This window comes from Centruroides vittatus, unplaced genomic scaffold (genome assembly GCF_030686945.1).
Source record: "Centruroides vittatus isolate TY-2023 unplaced genomic scaffold, ASM3068694v2 contig_1159, whole genome shotgun sequence".
In the NCBI taxonomy this organism is placed as follows: Eukaryota; Metazoa; Arthropoda; class Arachnida; order Scorpiones; family Buthidae; genus Centruroides; species Centruroides vittatus.
In genome coordinates, this window is record NW_027120745.1 from 1,317,566 (window position 1) to 1,339,475 (window position 21,910).

Below are 21,910 nucleotides of genomic sequence, written 5' to 3' on the forward strand. Positions count from 1 at the left end.
CAAAATCAGTTTAGTATCATTTTTTAAAAGATATTTGACAATGTTTTCACAAAGCAAGTCATCAAAATTTGGTTGAATATATTCAGCTGATGAAATTTTTAAAGCTGATGATAAATGTTGATCGGTTAATCTTGACCTTTATGAATTTTCGTTATTTTTCATTAAAGAAAATAGTTGCTCGCATGAATAAGTGCTTCCGAACATAGCTAGTATACGCGTAACAAATGATAACATTTTAGGAAACCGATCTACAGATAAATATGTAGGCCTATTAAAATCTGGAATTCCAACTTCTATACATTTTTTCTTCAGCAAATTATCGCATTAGATTTTATTTAATTCCATTTGTAAGTTTTTATCAACAATTTCTAGAACAGTTAGAAAAAAGAACAAAGAAAGATTCCTAAGCCTAACATATAATAAAATATGTACAAATATACAAATATCAGTATGGCTAACAGCCACACAAACATGTGTTGTGTGTCGGATTAGATTGCTCCGCGTTCTATTATGTTTGTAATCATTTTGTGTTTTTATCTCTCGTTCAGCTTCGGCCACCGCTTTTCATTTGGCGCCTCGCACCAGTGCGCAGTGTCCCGAGCGATCACGCGATGCCAGCGTCAACCAAAAAGTTCAAACTTTCCAACTTAAAGTGTCAAAGCTCGATATTTAAAAATTTTTGTCTTGATGGGCCACAACCTATGTATTGGCGGGCCACATGTTTGACATGCCTGTGCTAGTGGAACAAGTGCTAAACAAAGATGGATGTAGCATGCACACAATACAGGACTGCCCCTTTTCTCGTCACTCGTCATGCGAAACATCACTTGTTAAGCAAGTCATTTTTTAACAATTTGTTTTGCTTGTTATGCAAATTACTTGTTATTAGAGGTGCTTGTTAAGCAAGTTTCCACTGTACTTGATTCTAAAAATTTATAAAATTTATTTTAAACAAAATTAACATTTGATTCACTTTTGTGGAGTGTGCTATCAGATTGGCTTGACCAAGCTTGTTTATTTTATACAAAAGCATAGTACTACAAAACAATATTACTCCCATAAGCATAAAGTTTTTACTATACTACTGTATCTACAATTCAGTTGGAGTCGTCATCACTGTGGATAATTTCATCAACATCAAGTTCACCTTCTTTATCATCATTGCTGTAGATAACAACTATATTATATATTGTAAGTGTGGCAGTAAAGATTCACATCCAACAGAAAGCCATATTTTAAAAACTGACCAGGGAAAACCTTGTTGATGTAGCATCAAAAATGTTTTCCCAATACAACTTTATTATGCTCAGCTTCTTCAGTGTCCTCTTCTTCCAGTACTGGTGACAGGATTCACACATTACTTTTGAGCCTCCAATAATTTCTCACTCTTGAGCCACAGCTCCTTGAATTTGAAACAGTGTATGAATGCATCTCTGCTGCTGTCTGTCTGACACTCAATACACAGTTTTGAAGCAGTGACAAACCATTTCATTTGAAACCATTTCCCAGACTTATTGAATCTAAGAAGCTATCAGATATATTGTTGAGATTTCCCTCACAAAAACAGTGCTTGCTTCTCTTCATCATTCAGCATCCAGGAGTGATGACATTGATGTATGACAGTGGGTGATCGGTTAACGAACATAATCTGTTCCAAGACTTTGTTTGCTATCTGAATTGTTTGTTAACTAATTATCAATTTACCATAGCTTTTTATGAGAATTTGATTAATTCATTCTGGAGCCCCCACAAAATAAAAAATTTATACTTTCTTACTATGTTTATTTATATATGATATATATAAAAATACATATATACACAGTCTTGCATTTTTATTAGTCATGTTTTTTCCGTTTGGGAGTTAAAGAATCTGTCTAATGTCAATTGCTTTTTAAATCGGCACGTTTGACGGCGCATGCGCTGAAAAGCACACACGTTACGTGTGCGCTTGTCGGCGTGTTTGAGTGTTTATGCGCTTGTAAAGAGTGACCCAAATTTCGGGCAAGTCCAGGGTGGGGACGTTGCATGCCTCTGCTGTTATTGTGAGGATTGCTTCCCAGATGAATATTATTTTTCTATTGTTGCAGCTTTTTAGGAGCGCTGTTTCTGACCAAAGTGGAGTGTAACCTTGTTGTAGAACTTTTCTGGTCAGCTCTGTTGTTTGCCTTCCTTTATTTATATCTTCCTGGTGTTCCGCAATACGGCAGGCGAGCATCCTTGCTGTTGCCCCTATATATTTCTCTATTGCTCCTGTAATTGGATTTTCTAGTGGCACCGCGTAGACCCCCGATTTTTCTAATGCGCTGATTTTGTCTCGGTCGTTGCATATGCTTCTGCGTAGGCTGGGTAGAGGGGTCAAGGGGAGCACGAAACCGTACCACCGGAATATACGGCTAATGAGTATGGATTGTGCTCCTAGATATGGTAATGTCACTTTGGGTCACTCTTTACAAGCGCATAAACACTCAAACATGCCGACAAGCGCACACGTAACGTGTGTGCTTTTCAGCGCATGCGCCATCAAACGTGCCGATTTAAAATCTCCTTTGAACCGGCGAAGTTACCGAGCGCTAAAAGAATACATTATTTTTAACAATTGCTTTTCTCTCTTCTTTAGGATTTTTCAGAATTAATTAATAGCATTGTAATTGTAGAGATCCCCAAGCCTATTAACCTCATCCTGGTTTGGATGCCATTCTAAGACTGTTGTTCTGACATCCTCCCACTTCTTCAAAAGATCTTTAATAGCAGATATCAATATTAATCCTCTTTTTCAGAAGAAAGCATATCTCACGGAGTGTCTTGGTGTTCTTCATTCAAGAGTTCTTGGCATTCTTCTGTCATCAGATCTGTTCAGGTTCCATTATGAGCTCTTCAATGTTCTTTATTTCTCAGATGTGATTTTTGTTACTCCTTTAGCTGCTTAAGTCTTCTTGATTATACTGTATCTTTCTTAGATAAGATTGAACTGTGGCCTACTGTAGAACTGTTCAAGCCGTACTGCCCAGCAACATCAGACATCTTCTACCCACTCTATACCTTTGCTATTATACTCTCACCTTTTGAAAATAAAAACCTATGCAAAACTTAACAAGTATCCGCCCAACAGTTTCACAAATACTATAAAAGAATTGTTTCTGTCAGAAAAATAAAAGGCTGGAATTACAAGGAAGAGTTTCAAAGTTTGGAGGAATACTATGTGATCAGTATATACCTGGTTGAGTGTCGATGTCAACGTCTCCCACACTCCAAAAAGTTTAGAATTGTGCCTGAAAACAAGGGAAGACCAATTTGTATTCATTATTTTACATCGCTTCTTCTTGTGTTTGTTCTGTGAGGTGTTCATTGTCCGAACATAAAAATCCTTTGCAAAAGTGTTCATTAACTGATCACCCACTGTATTTTGTCGTTGAAGGGCTTATTCCACAACACATCTGCTGCTTGAATCTATTTTGTGCAGCTTCCCAGGATAATAGCAATTCTCACGTTACAGTTTTCCTTTTTTTTTTTTTTTGCTTATGTGGCAACAATAGAAATCCCACACAAGCAGTCTACACCAGAAACATACCTTGCCACAGATTTCCTGCAGCCAGTCTGAATTTTCTCTAGGGTTTCTCATTTCCCGGTCTTTTGCTTGTCCCAGAATCCCAGGATAAAAGTGAACTGTTTCCTGGGATCCGGGAAATCCTGGGACAAAATTAATTATTTTTAAGTTATACAAAATGTCATGAAATCAAATGATTTAATTATTTTTTGTTTTTTAAAGTAATTTAATACGTTCTGCATCCTCCAAAATCATATTAATAATGCTGTATAAGATATGTATTAAAAATTACCTTTGAATTATGTAGAAATTTTCACAAATAGAAAAAATTTAAGTTTTTTCTATTTGTGAAAATTTCTACGTAATTTGCTGGAAGTTTGCTGGAAACTGCATACAGCAACGACAAAAATGCCTTTGAATTGAGTTGAAAATTTAAAAAAAATGAACTTAGATCAAACTTCTAACTTAGAAGGTAATTTTTGATTTTTTAAATAAAATATATACAAAATATTGTAAATTTTTATAAGATTTTAAAAAGCAAAGATGGTCAATACTCCAATCACTCAATCTGATTCTTATTTTAGTAATGAAAAGTCTTGCTACCGAGAATGCCTTTACCGATTCAATTGATGTGATTGAAATCTTGTTTAATGCATTTAAGAGAAGACAAATATTGTGTGTTTTCATCTGTATCCTGAAAGATTTCTAGTTCGTTTGAGATTGTAGTATTTCTTTTGTTCTCTAGTATTCTTGATTTGTCTACCTCGGCTGCATTAATAGAAAGATCATAGCCCAATAATTCGGCAGTTCGTTTGTCTTTAATAATCGGGTTATGAAGAAAAACTTCATACTTGCAGACTTCATACTTGTTTGTATCCTTGCCCAATTTACACAACTTGGCGTTACGCAGTTATTGAAGCTACTAAGCATGGTTGAAAATTAAGACAGCATAAGCACACTTATTCCAGATATTACTGGTAAAGAATTTTGAGAGTTCTGCCACAAATAAGCTATGTATTGATTATTGACCATTTGTGACCTACCATAACAAACAAAAGTTAAAAAAACTAATAAGTAGGTTTAAAATTAATAAATACAAATGTATTCTGACAGTTTATGAGTTAATGATACTTTCTATTCGCAAAATTTCCTCAACCTTAACATAAAATAAGAAAAAAGTAAATTTTTAAAAAATTTGCGGGATTTCCTGGGATAAGAAAAATTTTTCGGGATATTTCCTGGGTTAAAAAAACAACTGGGATCCCGGAATCCCGTTTGAGAAACCCTAATTTTCTCATCTGACATCCAACCATTGATTGAACTTTTGACAACTCTGAGAACATTCTGCAGCCTCTCCATTTCATACACTCCTTCCAAAATACGATGGAAAATTTCAATTTCATTATATTGCACTTTTTGCTGTTAACTAAAGCAGCAGTAAAATAATCTTTCTCATAACCTATTGTCTTGATACGGATGCTCCTGCTACCAGTTGGTGTGATTGTGGTGCTTCCCTGCATCCTCCAAGGTAGGGAACTGGCTTTGGCCTAGCAGGGGCCTAACAGTGAGAGATGGGTGAGACAGATAATTCAAATATTATGGGCCTTGGGTCTGTGGTATACAGACCAAAGGTTTTAGTGTTGTTCAAGTGCCATGTCACTATCCATGATCTCTGTCAGGGTTTCAAATGTCAATCTGGAACCTATTAATGTTCAGACAGACAGAAATCAGAGCTGAGGACTCACATCAAAACGTAAAGGGAGACTGGTACAGCCAAAGCACGATGGCCACTTTTGATCTTGCCATCGTAGAGGGACCTGTAATGGACCTCCGAAATGTTTGGTGGCCAAAGGAATGGTTTCTGTAACTGCTATGAACAGGATTCCCAGGAAGGTCTTGTCTTTGGACAGGGTAAATGGATTGAAGTTGTTTGGGCTTGTCTGACACAAGTTGGTAGCCCTGCCAGTAAGGAGTGAAAGCACAAGCAGGTGCCCCTTGTGAAGTCTTAGCACTGTTGAGTTATGGTGGGGATCCCTGTAGCTGTGCGGCCTGGCCCAAGTTCCCCTACTCTTGATTGAGCATGACTCTCATTGGCAGTAAGACAACCCCACCTGCTTGTCGTACTCGCAGGTGAAGTTTCTGCTACCCTATGCATCCTGGAAATGTTGGAATGTCAGATCTCATGGATTTAAACAGCATATCAGTACAAGAACTGGCAGCCATGGTTGTTCTCAACCATGGCTGACAGAACTCAAGAGACACTCTCACAAAACTCCCCCATTCTCCTCAATGGCACATGGTCAATGGTTGAACACATTACAGACAGAAGAATGCAGTTTATCTTACCCAAAGCACAAGGGAGCATGAGCAATGTAAAAATCCTTCCATATGGTAAAAGAAAAGCAGTTTCTTAGAAGGAAAACTGGGCTTTGCATACCTGGTGTTGGCCTAGGGACCACAGTCTGAATACTGAAGTGAGGAGTGAGTGAGAGTTCCAGTGGAGTGAGGAGTTGTACTGCTGTTGCCAAAGCCTTGCTGGTGGCCAGCACCTGTATTGGCTTATAGAATCCTGCTGACTGTTATCTACCATGATGTGTGGTTAGCAAAGCCTCTCTGCAGCACAGGGCCTCCTTATGTCTCAAAGGAAGGGAGTGCTTAAAGGTTCATCATCCACTGGATGGACTGTACCTGCCCCAGAGAACCAAAAATGGGAAAAATGCATCCTAGTAGGGACAAGGGGAAGGACAAAGTCAAACATCCAGCCGAGCTGGAGTAACTTTGGGAAGGAGACCATTTAAATAGATAGCTGTCCCAACAGCAGGCCAAACCAGATGTGGAGACCAAGCAGTGTGTCAGAGTTGGGTACCCATGCTCAATTGCTATCTTCCTAATTTGGGCTAACTCAGTCATTAGGGCTTGCTTGGTTGATGAATATGAAAACACCCTTCTGACTAGTGTTAAAAGCTGCCACCTTGTATGAGAACAGGTCACATGAATTGGCTGGTATGTACGTAGGAGTAGCAGACAGTTTGTGGTACATTGATGTGTGGATGTTAGGTCCTAATATGTGGTACGATCCAAAAGTTCGGGGACTGCAGTAATCTATGACAACAAAAGCATGTATTTGAAGTTACAGTATATGAAATGGATTCTACCAAACCACCTCTACGTGTTCAGGTTAGTTTCACCCATGTCATGTGATTAAACCGCGAGCGCTGCTGTTTTTTTCCGGAGATAGTTACCTTTGTTCTGCGACGTAATCAAAGTGGAGTTTCAAGAACAACCTCCAACATTAAATTTTGTCAGCGTTTAGGTAAAACACCTACGAAGACTTTAAAATTGCTAAGAAAGGTGTACGGTGATTCTACCATGGTGAAGTCGAAACGTTGGAGGTTGTTCTTGAAACTCCACTTTTATTACGTCGCAGAACAAAGGTAACGATCTCTGGAAAAAAACAGCAGCACTCGTGGTTTAATCACACGACATGGGTGAAATTAACCTGAACACGTAGAGGTGGTTTGGTAAAATCCATTTCATATGCTGTAACTTCAAATACATGCTTTTGTTGTCGTAGATTACTGCAGTCCCCAAACTTTTGGATCGTACCACGTATTTTTATGCCAACGTCAAGAAAATGGACCTCTTCTGTGCTAGCCTGCTCCATTCTTACATAGGTAATTTTTAAATTCTTTGTTCTTTAGTTTATGAAAGGGACTATCAATACTGATCATAGCAGCACATAAATCTCTTAAAAATGGAAACTTTGATGGTACCAGTTTATTTGTCAGCATTTTAAAATTTTTTGTCTACCTTTTCAGTGGTAATGCAGCCAGGTTAGAAGCTATAGAAAGGTGCTGAATAACTTTTGGCCATTTCTTGCACAAATGGCATTGTTACAGGATTCACTTAGAGCTTCATTTCTATGGGAAATATAATTACTCTGAACTCTATCACATATGCCCTATATTTATAATATAACCATAATATAAATGAAAGGAATCTATCTAAAATGTGAAACAGAAAACAGAAATTTTACTAGTATACAGAAAACTATAGTAACTGTAAGTAACAGTAACTATAAATATGTACTAATAATAATGTAAATTACAAGTACAAACAGCAAATTGAGTAAAGTTCTAATTTTGATTTCAGTATTAGCAACAAATTAAGTGAGGGGTTTAGTTTCAATATCAGTTTCAAATTTAAAATTAGTGCAAAAACCATTTTTTTAATATTCTGTATATTTTTTCAAACATGCTTTTATAACTCCTTAATTAAGGGTACTACATCACTCGAAATTATTTTTTTATGCATGTTACATGGAATAGCTTTTGAGAAAAAAGTATGATTTTACATAAAAACTCAATTCCTAGTCATTATATATGACACTAGCATATCGAATAGAAGCCAAGGAACGCTTTGCACAAGTGATGTCTTTCATCTTGTGAACAAGTGGTTATGTTTCATGAATTTTTCTAGCCATTCTTCCTAGCTATGAATGCCTCATTTTGTTTATCACATTCATCTAACTGAGTGCAGATTCCTTTTCCTTGTCCATCACCTCTGTCTGGAGACATGGTCTGTCTTATCTTCATCTCATTGCTCACAGATACACTGCAGAATTTTTCTTCTAATTTTTCACTCATCTTGCATCCTCCTCCTGCCAGCCTCTTTGCTTCACACTTGCTAGCCTTAGGCTATGTTTATGCTGGAACAAGAAGAGGGAAAAACAGCTGAAAGAGAACTTTTGGAATCAGAGTTTGCACTTGTGATGTCATTTATGCAGAAGAGGAAAACAGGATTCTTGTGCATAACATTAAAAATGCATTAGTTTCCTCATCCTCAACCTTGGAAGTTCAACCTGTCAAACTTTCTCTCTTCTCCTGATTTGGTGCATGCATAATTGTTTGGCAGCCTTGCACAACAACATCAATAAAATGGCAATAATAGAGTATGCTGGCAGTCTGTTGAATGGGAAGAAAATGGCCTAAGAAAAAAACCCACATTGAGACCATAAGTAAAGAAAAGAAAATGTTAATAGAGTAGTTTCATTTATTTTTTGTTACTTTTTTTTAACTTTATTTCATTGTAAAATTCATCAGATTTTTCCTTCCCACTTCTGCATGAACACAACTAGAGGGAAAACAGAGTACTTCTGTAAGTGCATGACCTTTGTTTGGTTTTCCTCTCCTCCTGTTTCTCTCTCTTCTCTTACATTTTTGTATCTTCATAAACACAGCCTTAAGAGCATTATGCTTGCTCCTCTACTCACAAATTTATTTTGGATGCACTGTGAATTTCTATGTTGCTGCTTCTCCAGTGTTTTCTTTTACATACATAAATGCATTCAGTTTGAAGGCAATGCTATAAAACCTCTTGGTTGCCATTCCAATTGATGTCTAGGTCAATGATCTATGTAAAATGAAGAATTTGAAACAGAAAATACAGGAAGATGTGCCCACTCACATATTATTTACTGTATACCTCAGTTGCGCCCCACCTCATGAGTAAAACATTTTTCAAGGGTTCACATGAGAAAATTACAACACATACAGTTTACACACTCTTAAGCTATGCAAACTGTGTGTCATACAACTGGTATCTATTTAGCAATTTAAACTAAATAGCTAGCATTCATAGAAAACCTGGCATCTACTGGAGGATTTACAGCAGGGTTGCTAGTTTTCTCACTAAAATGCTACAAGAATTTAGATTTAGTGACAACTTTATTGGCTCATTTTGCTAAAAAAAGCTAACGTTTTCCAAGTGGTTAAAGCATCCTAAAAATGTTAGTTCTTAAGATGTTTTTACTACTGATGGAACATTTCAAAAGAATTGGAATCAGGAGAAATTTTGGTATACTTTCTAATGTTTATTTTAGTTTAGAAAAAGTAATGATTTACATTATGAGCACAATACATGCATTAATTAATAAACATCAAGCTTAAGTATGGAAAGTAATTGGAAAATCCAGAATCAATCTTTTGAAATGAATCCAAAAATTGTAGAATTCTATTGAATGGCAATTATGTTTAAAAGTAAAATTGAAGAGAGTCTGTTTAAGAAGGAACCATCATTAATTCACTTTCAAACATAATTGCCATCCGATGAATTTCTACAACTGAAATTGTTTTGCAATGATTCATAACTAGGGAACAGCTAAAAATCTACATATACCAGATCCTATTTCTAGTATATATAAAGCTCTACCATCCCCAAGTTGATGGAAGGAAAGAAGATGTCTGTGGTATCACCAGTTCTGATTTTGATGGCAACATAGCCTACAGAGAAAGGTCAATCATCAAAAGTTTGTATTCCAAAACATTGAAAGTGAATAAATGGTGGTTCCTTCTTAAACAGACTTTATCTTCAATTTTTTTTTTAAACCCAAAAATTCTTCATTTATATGTAGATGTGCATACTTTTATTGTATAGTAGAAAATAAATTTATAATCTTATTGCAGACTAGCTGACCCGCCACACGTTGTTGTGGTTCAAAATGTATCTATTATAAATGTATAACACTTCCCCCATGGGAGGAATTTCAAAAAATCCCTTCTTAGTGTACATTCTCTTGACATAACCTATTAAAACGCAAAAAACCATATCTAAAATAGTATAATAGAAGCCGAGTTCTTCACGGTAAGCCTTAATCCTGTCCATCTCCCCCCAGTGGGGTAATTTCAACATGTATATTATATAAAAACACGTGCGTATTCGAATGCAACGTTGTGTCAAAATTTCAAAGGAATCGGTAGGAACAAACAAACGTTATATTTTATTTATATAGATAGAAAATGATCTGCTTTAGTCCATTCTCACAGAAAAGCAAACTTAGGTCGTCAGAGTTAGTGCCATCTGTTGGACATAAAAGCCTTAATCCATATATAAAGATATTTTTGGAAGGGGGAAATGGTGGTCTTCACATATGCCACAAACCTTTGCGGGAGTGTATTAAACAACTTCCCAAAGTTTCATGGCAATCAGATAAATGGTGTAGTAATGCATGAAGGACAAACAGACAAACATACATTCGTTTTTATATATATATATATATATATATATAATATATATAAAGTTAACAGCACAACACTACCCACAAAGAAGTTACAGCTAATTCCCTTTTACCAAAAAAAAACAAAACTATCTCACCATGTCATATAAGGTCTCTATCTTTGAGAACTGTTTCATTGGCCAACACGACAACCAGGGGAGGGGAAAGATAATGAGAAGATCCACTTTTTTTTAATGCTTCTCACAATCAGCATGCCTTGAAAATGCTGTAATTCCATCATATTTAACACTAAATGAAGTTCGGCAAATGATACAACAAACTGAACAAATATCATCATCATCACAAGTTAACAAAGTTTTGAATTCATTCACTCAAGCTAGGCTTCCTAAATGTACAATTGCATGTACTTATTTGAGGAAAAGAAGAATCAAATAAATGCTTAGACTGATTCATCTTCAAAAATCCATTTTTTAAATTCAAAACAGCAGTAAATTTAACACAAACAATTACCATATTTACTCACGTTTAAGATGATCTCACATATAGGACGAGGTGTGACTTTAAAGATCAAAATGAAGAAAATTAGATTTATTGATACAATTCTAATTTGTTTTGTTTAATCACAAGTAAAATATCAAATGAATGTAAATGCACACATTGTCCCGCAAAAATTACTGGCATTTTAAACTTTAAGGAAAAATCTTGTAAAATCGACAACGTAATTTGTTCATGTAAAGCTGGACAATTGAAAACCTTTTTTTGCAATTGGCAAAAAAAGGTTTCGATGGAGTGGAAAAAAACATGGAGTGGAGAAAAAAGGATCGATGGAGTGGATTCAATTGAAAACCTTTTTTTGCCAATTGCAAAAAAAGGTTTTCAATTGAATCCACTCCATCGATCCACTCCATCGATCCACAATCGAATCCACTCCATCGATTACACTTATGAGTTTCTCCAAATTCTAATTTCCGAATAATCATCCGTTTTCACATGGGAATGGATGGATAAACATTTATATCGGGCTCCCATGTCAATTTGGAATTCAATTCAAAACATGAGTTTAGGTAAAACTCAATTCAAACCTTTTTCAATCTTTGAATTTTGCCAGTTTTAGTTTGTCCAATGAGAAATGAACATCAAAAAAAGAAGAATTATCCTAACTTATAGTCAGCAAGACACCGAGACCACTATATTAAAATTCAATTTCAAAAAACTTATTCATTCATTAGTAGAAATCTGACTCTCTGCAGTCTGCTTAATATACACTTTATTTATAATTTATATAAAATAATAATTAGATTTTAAGAATTGCTGAATTTCTTTTCATCAAAAATTAGTCTTATGACAATTAAATATTAAATTTCCTTCAGCAGAACCCTATCTCCTAAATTCTCATTTATACACAGAAGACCTCCTGATTGCATTCCTCTATCTGAAACCTTAATTGCCACCTTTTCAAATACCCTCATTGTTCGGTAAATCTTATTTATTTTCAATTTAGCCTACGTCAAGCCCAAAACTGAATATTGTAGAACAGTGATTCTCAAAGTGGGGGTCGTGAAAAATATTTGGGGGGGGGTCGCTGAAAAATTGATTCTAGATCAATTTTTTTTCAAATATTTTATAAATTTACTATGGGTTCATGTTTAGATATAAAAACTATATAAAATAATTTTTACTTAAATAAATTGCACATATAAATAATAAAAAGAATATAAATATCCTAAATACAAGCCTAACCCCCTCCCTCCGGGATGTTTTTCGACACATACTCATTCTTCGGGGTCCTTTGAAATTTTAAGTGCAGAAGGGGGGTCGCGGTCCAAAAAGTTTGAGAAACACTGTTGTAGAAGATAATCAACAAATTCTCTGTCATTTACATTAAACAAAAAGATATCTTGGCAATTCAACACCATTATTTTATTTTAAGCTTATGAAAGTTTTGATTAAACTCTAAGAGGGACTTTGAGGTCCTGCATCCGAAGTTAGTAACAAAAAATAAGATTCACAAGCTCATCCCTCTAAATCTAAAGTAAACTTTTCAGAATAGTGACTGTCGAAATGTCTGCTATTAATTGAACTTTCCTCTTTTCAGATTTATATTGATGGTAGAAAGGTAATAAATTTTGCATCTTAGTCTAGATCTCAACACAAGTCATCGAAGATTTTAATTTTTGCTAATTTTGCTTGGCTTTTAAGAATACTTATTCTGTTAAAAATTAACTTTTTATCCAATAATGATAATAACTCAACCACATAACTACTGTCCTCTAGTTAGTAAGATAATTCAACCAGAATATTATTCGATTTATAAAGCTTTGTTATCCTTGCCATTGGAATAGTCATAGGTTCTTGACTATTACCATAAACTGCTCTTGTATCTTACTACTCAGATCATCACCAGTCTCCCTTAGACCCTGAATTATTATGCTTTTCCTCCACAACTCATTCGCCAGTGAATCAACACTATGCAAAAGCAAACTATCTTTGCTTTGAGATTCCCTGCTTAAACTTAAAAATTTCCTCCAATTTAGTTTCAATCTTAGTCAACCTTTTATCACTTTTGTTATGTGGATTAACAGGCCAATCAATTTTAGCAGACACCTCACTTAAAGCATTAAGAATTGTATCAAACCTTTCCTCTAAATATGAAAGTATTTCATTAGGAATCAACTAACTTGATTCTGATTTAGCAGGAAAAAATCATTCAATTTCGCAATTTTCAATGTAGGTTCCCTAGGAGAATGACATCTCTTACTCTTAAAATTAGAAAACTGAACTGGTGAATCAGGAGGAGATAAGATAAAGGACCAGCATTTTCCACTATACCACTAAGAATCAGCAGAAATAACAATATAACCACAATAAAAGCAATATTTTCCATAATTTTTAACTTTCCAGAAAGTCACTAGTAAATTTCATCAGCATGCTCAGCTGACAACAGCTCTCCTCCATAAGCAACTTTATAAGGTAGAAAGTAAGGAAGGTATAAACATTGAACCCAAAAAGTATACGAGACAAAGAAATATAATAATAATCATGACCTGAATGATGATTTCTCTTTAAGCATAAGTAAGTTAAACTATAAAATTATAGCAACTGTTGGATGTTGAAATGCTCAGAGGTAACCTGGTAACAGAGGTTTCCTGTAACCTTACAAGAAAAGCTGTATATGAGAATAGTTAAGGAATATGCCAGAAATCACTCTATTATTGGTTTTTCAGAAACTTGGATGGTTAAAATGAAAAAGAAAATAAAAACACTTAGAACAATAACATTTTGTGTTATTCAAGAAGGCTCAGAAAAATAGATGATTTGATAGAGCAGCTGGAGGACAATTACAATAAAAACACAAATAGGCGAGTTGCTAAATTATCAGATAGGTGAAAATTGTGTCCTTGCTTTAATGGAGATCCAACCAGTATATGAGTCAACTTGGGGAGAATTGAAGATTGGTATAATCACTGGGTATTTTTTTCCCCTTCAACAGATAAAGTGGCAAGTGTTCAAGAAATTCAAGCAATGGTTGTGCAGTGTTCAAGTATTACAAATTTATGAGATATATGTGAATATTTTAATCCTTGTATCTGCAAGAACTTAGATACTGTATATAAATGTAAAAACCCCAACATTAATCATGTAAGACTATCCAAAGATAAAAATCATAGATAGAGATGGAAAAAAGCTATTAGAACTGGTTAAGGAAAATGATCTGTTTATTTTAAATGGTAAAGTTACTGGTGATATTGTGACTGAATATACCTATGCATTTCATGTTGGTAAATCAGCAGTTGATTATATTATTTGTTCAGAATTTTTAGTTGATTGGTGCTTAAGTATGAAGGATTAAACCTCAATGATTCAGATCATTTTCCAGTACAGTTGAATTTAATTCAGTGTTTCCCAATGTGGGGCCCACTCCCCACAAGTGGGCAATTTGATTTTTAAGGGGTTGGCAATTCAACAATGGACTCGTCCAGAGTTTAAGATAACCATATAGCCACTGTACACTATATTTATTGTAAATATTGATTTAAGTTAGTTTTAGTTTTCTTTGTTCTTTGTTTCCCTTTCCTTTTAGAACTTTCCTTTATAACCCTTTTCCCTTGGGGTGGGATTAACAATTCTGGGAACCACTGAGAACAAAGAGATGAACGAAGCCCTGATGCCGGTGAAAGAGGAGAAAGGACATTCTTTGCCCCGACCTTGAGGTGGACAGATGTGAGTTGTGGTGTTCCAGGTCACATTTGGCAACGACTGGAAAGTGCAAGAGACTTTGATGAAAAGATTGGGTTTTATCATGATTAAGAAAAAACAGTGTGGCAATTAAGTGTATATGTTAGGGGAGCATAAGAATTTTATAAAGGCTTAGGTGGGGCATAGCACAAAAAAGGTTGGGAAACACTAATTTAATTGGTTGTCTTGTAAATAATAGTGACAGTCAGGAAACCATGGTGAGGTTAAAGTTAGATAAAGTTAAATATGGGAATATCAATAAACATAAGTTTTTGAGGGAAATTGAAAATTCTTCACAATTTCATATCACAGAAATTACAGATGAAACCTGTGAATAATTATCTTAAGTAATATTATTAGATTCATACCATTTTAGAAATTTAATACTAATTCCCAACGTGGGGTCCACGCCCCACAGGTGGGCAATTTAATTTTTAAGGGGTTGGCAATTCAAAATGGACTTGTCCAGAGTTTAAGATAACCATATAGGCATTTAAATGCCCAAAGTTTAAACAAAAGTGCTAATAATTTGATAATAAGTGTTACTACTATAAATTGAAGAAACAAAAGAGTTTAAAGCAGTTTAAAAAGATAAGCTCAGACCAACCATTAAGAATATACTTAGCAAACAAAAGAATTTATAAAAAGTATTTAAAAGCAAAAACGTTAAACTATTTTACAGAAATAAGTGATACACTGAGTGACCTAAGAGTTACAAAAACATTTTAGAATATTATCAATAATTTTTGTAGGCCAGTTTCAAAATGGAGTGAGGTTTTATTAGTTCCATTTATGAGTTGGTCACAATATTTTAAGAATTTCTCAGATAATAGCGGGGTTGAGGCCGAAGTTTTAAACACGAAAACGTGTACGTCGGACGTTCAGCGCCGCTTTCCTGTAAGCCAAGAAGTTTGACAATGGAGTTTGGAAAGTCAGTGAAATCATGCTCGACATTCCAAAACACCATTGTCAAACTTCTAGGCTTACAGGAAAGTGGTGCTGAACGTCCGACATACACGTTTTCGCATTTAAAACTTCATCATCAACCTCGCTAATTATTTAAGTGAAAATACTTTTTTTTCTATGGACAGTGAACAGTTAATATACAATACATATGAAGAATTATTTAATGTGAGTGACAATATTAAAAAAATTAAAAAATAATACTGCTCCAGGCTATGACTCTGTTTCCAAATTTTTAATTAAAAATTTGCCAACAAATTTGATAGGTTTCTTAATTAGGCAATTTAATCATTTTTACAAGAGTAAGATTCCAGAAGACTGGAACACTTCCATTTTGTATTTGTTGTTTAAAAAAAGACAAAAGAAAACTTCCACAAAATTATAGACCTACAGCACTTCTATCAGGTTTTTGTAAATTATTTACTTCAGTTTTATTGGCAAAGTTTAATGCTTGGGTTAAAGAGAATAATTACAGAAATTCTATTCAATTTGCATTTGTTAAAATGGAGGTACTCAGATGACCTTATTTGTTTTAATTGTAATTATCCAATTGCAACTTAATAAAAAGAGAAAGTATTTGCATTATTTTTAGACATTGAGAAAGCTTATGATTCAATTATTATTTCAAATTTACGAAGAAAAATGTCTAAATATCAGGCAGATAAAAAAACATACAAATAAGGTCATCATAGGCTTACTATTTGGTCATTATAATGTAGACATCTAACAGGAAGCTATTCAATGCCCAGCCTTTGAAATCCATTATAGTCTTCTACAGGGAGAGTTTTGGTTGCTGCATTTATTTAACTCTTATAACTCTTCCCACTTTCCTCAGTTTTAGCCAAAATACTTATGAGGAGTTTAGAATATAAAATTTTCAAGAGGCACTACTCCATAAGAGTCCCTCTTTTACATTTGCATTATGTTCATGACATAGCATGGCTAGATAGTGCAAAAGAATCTGGCCAATTTATGCTCAATTAGCATTTATCCCTCTATTACGCCTTATATTGAGGGTGAGTGTATACAACATATGACTGTGTTTTTTGAATTTATAAATTACCCATCAAAAACATAATTTAAGTTTTGGTATATTTCATAAATTCAATGCCTCTCCCAATTTAATCCATACCGATGCCTTCCTATCACAATTATACAAATGTACACTATTAGTACTATGATTTATAGAACTTATCTTCTTAAATCATCAATAGTTATTAAATTAAGAATTAAACAAAATCAAACTAGCTATAGTCATCACTGGATATAACACTACCAAGTTTAGTTGTATACATAGTAAAGTGTGTGTGCATCTTTATTCCCATTCTCTACTACCTACACCAAACATGAATAGCAATACTGTATCACAGACATACCTCACATAAATAATTTGTTGGCAAAATTTGCTTCTTTGGAGTACCATCCTCCCAATTACTCTAGCTTCTAATTTAAAAAAATTGTTAATTATGAACAGATCTCATTCACTATGTTAGAGCATTCAGGTATTTATAATAAGCCAATAATACAGCCCATAAAATAAATGTCTTAGAGTAAATAAGGAACGCATCTAAACAGATTAAATTTTATATTCTGGAGCATAAAAACACCATTAATAAAAGGCAGATGGAAAAGATCCTTGCCAAATATATTTTACAAGAGGATCCTTATCATACTGGGTGATATCTCTCTGTTAAAACACACATCCAAACATATTTATATTAGGGAAACCATTGGGAAAACAAACATTTGTTCCCAGACCATCAGCTAAGCCTCTACAGGCACTTGACATAGTTCTATACCATCCTGACATTTTTTAACATCTTACCATCGGTTTAACACATTTTAAACATGTTACTGTTAATGATGCATTTACCTGCTGTTCTGCTTGTTGGTTTATGTGCCTGTTTGGTCTTAAACAACATAGTTATAAAATTTAAATTAATAATAACTGGATTCAAAAGGAAACTAGACAGCAAGTTGATAAAATATTAAACTGATTTAACTAAAACGAAAATTATTTGTGAATTAAGTCTAATACCCTGATACAACTAGAAAAATATATTATTTTTACAAATATCCTAGACTAGATTAATAAATGTCAATAGATAAATAAGCAGTCCCTCTCCCTTAAACTTACTCTAGTAAGATTTATAACAGTTACATTAAATATCCAATAGAAAAAATATCCAATAGAATTAAGTAATTAATTTAAAATTTAAATTTTAAATTAATTACTTAATTCATTCAAGCAATTTATACTATAGCAATTTATGTTTATCTTATAGCTTTTAAAAGAAAGAGATTTATACTTATATTATATATATATATATATATAAGAATAGTAGCTCTATTAAGAAAAATAACATAGCATACAAGTTTAAGATTAATAATACTGAAAGAGTATACAGTAATGGAGCTCTGTACCAATAGTCATCCTTGTCTGATGGCATTTGTATCCACTATGCAGTTTACAAAATGGCACTGCCCTATCAAACTCCATTAGAATTGAACAGCAAACTGTTACACAATTTTTGACAGCTGAAGGCATTAGTTCTAGTGAGATCCATTGCAGGATGTATGCAAATATAGAAAATTATGCACATTGCTACAAAAAGCTTGGATTCAAAAATCTACATGACTCATTGTCTATGCTTGTTTGTTGTTTGACCTTCCTTGAACTTTTGAACTCGCAAGCTTTTTGCACTAATATAAACAATTCTCCATATTGTTCATACTATCTACAATGAACTAATTTGTAAGTATTCAAAAATCAAACAGGGCAGTTTAATATGGGCAACTCCATTTTGTAAACCACATATTGGACATAAATGCTACATGGCAAGGACAACTATTGGTACAGGGTTGCATTACTGCATACGCTTTCAATATTATTAAGTCTTAACTTTTTACACTACATTATTTTTCTTTAACAGTGCTACTAACCTTATTGATTGAATCTGCCTCATACTAAATAATTGGCTTATGAATTTACTAACAAAGACAATCTTTAATTGAACAGTAACATTTTTGACCATGTTAATCAGACATCATCAAGCACAAACTAACTTTATTTTAAACTTAATAGTAGTTTGTACTTGTCATCTGATTAACATGGTCAAAAATGTTACTGCTCAATTAAAGGTTGTCTTTGTTAGTAAATTCATAAGCCAATTATTAAATCTTTGAGTAATAAAGTTTAAACATTATATTTTAAAAATATATATATATCAGCAAATCATTTTTAAAAATTTTTAATTTATTTCTTTTAATTGATTTGTGGAACAAAATGAAATATTTAATAAATCCAATAATCAATTTTAATGTTGAAAATCAATAACTTACAGTTTGTTGCAATTCTTCACACACTTCCTTCTTATCCCCCAAATCAGAGGTCATGGGGAGAGATCAAAGCGAAAAAACTTTGTAATAAATAAAATACATAAAATTAAAACCATAAAAACGCATCTATTACATATATTATCTATTTAAAATAAAAAATTCTTACAGTCTAATTCTGTATTAAAAAAATTTTAACAATTACTTATATTGTAAATCCTCACTTAATCACCCATTGGTGATTAAATAAGAAATGGGTGATTATGTGGAAGTTTCATGTTTCAATCACATCCATTACAGAACAATGAAAAAGATACTTGATCATATTAGACGTTTTCCATTTTCTATCATTAGTATTCTGTCCAACAGTAAACAAGATTAGAATTATAAACAATTTCTAATTCTTCCAAAATTTTTGTCTATATATTTTTTTATTTTATCATGATATTCACACCAATTCAATAAAGTTTTTCCTGCAAACCATCATAATTTTTGAACAAAAAGTGTTTCCTATTGGCTGTTGGTCAAAGATGTCTATTTGTAAGCATAGTCAATACTATATATCAGATGTCCCCAAAGTGGCCAATATTGACCCACACGGGTCATTAAGATATTTTTGAGAGTTAAAACTTAGTCAGGGACTAATTGAAAATTATTAATCCAATGCAAGAGTTCCCAACAGGGTCAAGGAACCTGTAGGAATCAGTTCAGAGTTGATGAATCTTGAGGAGTCTTTTGAGGATCAATCTATTAATGGTCAACTGGAGGTCAATTAAATAAGATCTATGTTGTATTATTATATTTAATTTTTTTAAATAAATTTTTCTTAACTAAATTCATTTATTTTAACAGTTTTTACTCAACAAGAAATGCCTCTTACTTAAATCTCCACCTCTAATATACAATTCTATAATATCAAAATTACAAAAACAACATGCAATCATACTCTACTGGAAATTACACCTCAGCACTTCTTTTACAGTCTTTTAAGCACTGAATGTGACATCACATTTCCTAATGTCACTGCATGCTAACAATTGTTTTACAATTTTCTCTTACCAACAATTTTCCCATATTATCAACCACAACACTACTACCATCTACCTAGAAGTACATGGTTAAAAAGAAGTTTTTTAGAAGTTCCTAATCTACCTCACTTAATATTTTATTATTGTATGTCATTTTATACTTTTATTTTTATGTTTCTGTTATATTTATGTTACTTGTTATATTAATGTATTACATTTGTTGGTATTTTTTCTTTTATATTTTTTTCCGTTAATTTTTCATGTTAATTTTTTCATTTTAAATTTTCAATGTTCTATTTTGGAACACTGTAATTGTTGTTCCAAAAGTTATGTAATAAAACTTGAAGATGGCCTATAGAATGGGTTGAAAACATTAGTCTGTATCAAATTATGGTGCTTGGTAAGGATTGTGTATTAATTTTCCCATATAATATTTGACAGGTTATTATTATTATTATTTTGATTAAATTAAGCTGTGACATAATGATTTAATGATCATTTTTAATTTACCAGTTCATGGAAGCCATTTTAGTTTGGGACCTGATGATGTAAGAAACAGGCATGGCTGTAAGCTATCAGTTTCAGCTTTTAATTGAGATTAATTTTGAATGGAAAGTACAAGTTTTTGCCCTTTTAACAAAACAAACTCCCCAAAATGAGTTTTTTTAAAAAAAATCAAACAAAATATAACCACCCCAGAAAATAATATAATCTTTGAATTCAATTCCTCAAAATATGAATATGTAAACCACTGTTTCTGTTGCTTCTTTGCACAATCTGCAATCTGGACATATTGCTGATTTTTCAACTCTGGTCTTGGTTGCATTTGTTCAATTGCCTATTCTTGGGCAGCTAGTATCAAGTCTTATTTTTTTTTCTTTAATGTTCTAGTTGTAGCCATTGTCAAGTATTATCTTTATCCACTTCCCTTTTCTTATTCAGGGATTGTCTATGAAGTTCTTTTCCTTGCCAGCTTTCTGATCTGCCTTCTTGTTTTTATTACATTATTATAGTATTCATGATTTGTTTGTTGTTCTTTTAACAAGTTCCTATTTTAACTTACATCAATGCCTGTTCTTGGCTGTCTTTAACATAATCAGCCAAAGCAGGCTTTTCTTCTTCAACTGTTTGACTTGTAGTAAATAATCTATCAATTCACTCTGGAGATGTAATGTAAAGTGAATGGTCAGTATTCTTGCTTTATTGTCTAGGTCATTTCCCAACCTGTGTGTCATAAGAGTACCTCAGGTATGTCACAAAAATATTAAATATTTTTTAGAATTTTGAATAAGTTCTTTTTTAAAAATTTCATTCCTCTTTCATTTTTTTACTGCTGGTTAACCAAAGGGAAAAGGAAGTATTCACTAAAATGCCAATGGTTGCAAAATGGTTCAGCATACTTCCTCACAAAAGTTGCATGTGAATGCATATGCCAACATACCAACTCTTTGGAACTTCTATAAGCTTTACAGCTTATCAGCTTAAAGAGTGATACTTGCTTATTTACAAAAATCATAATTAACTAGAACTAATGAACTAGACATATCACACTCCCAGCATATTTAATTAACTCTTTCCAAAATGCATTTTGGCCTTACTGGCCCTTTTCAATTGGATTACATTCAATGATAGCAATCTACAATAAAAACAGAGTCTATGGTAACTATCACCAACATTACAATAAACACTGGAAGTATATTAAGCCTGGTTCATTAGTTCTAGTTAACTGTTTTTTGTAAATTAGTAATACAGGCAAAAAACTTTTTAATATACTTATACAGGCGCTTT

General features: G+C 33.3%; 1 protein-coding gene across 2 annotated transcripts in view; it reads right to left on the bottom strand.

Annotated features, from left to right (window-relative positions):
* Larp4B (La-related protein 4B) overlaps positions 1–21,910 on the bottom strand; it is a 193,235-nt gene that overhangs the window by 124,417 nt on the left and 46,908 nt on the right. For both annotated transcript variants that reach the window (XM_067276669.1, XM_067276666.1), the window contains one exon: positions 19,101–19,177. In XM_067276669.1, coding sequence (XP_067132770.1) covers positions 19,101–19,154 — 54 coding nt within the window. In that variant the 5' untranslated portion in view covers positions 19,155–19,177. The remainder of the gene's footprint in view (positions 1–19,100; positions 19,178–21,910) is intronic.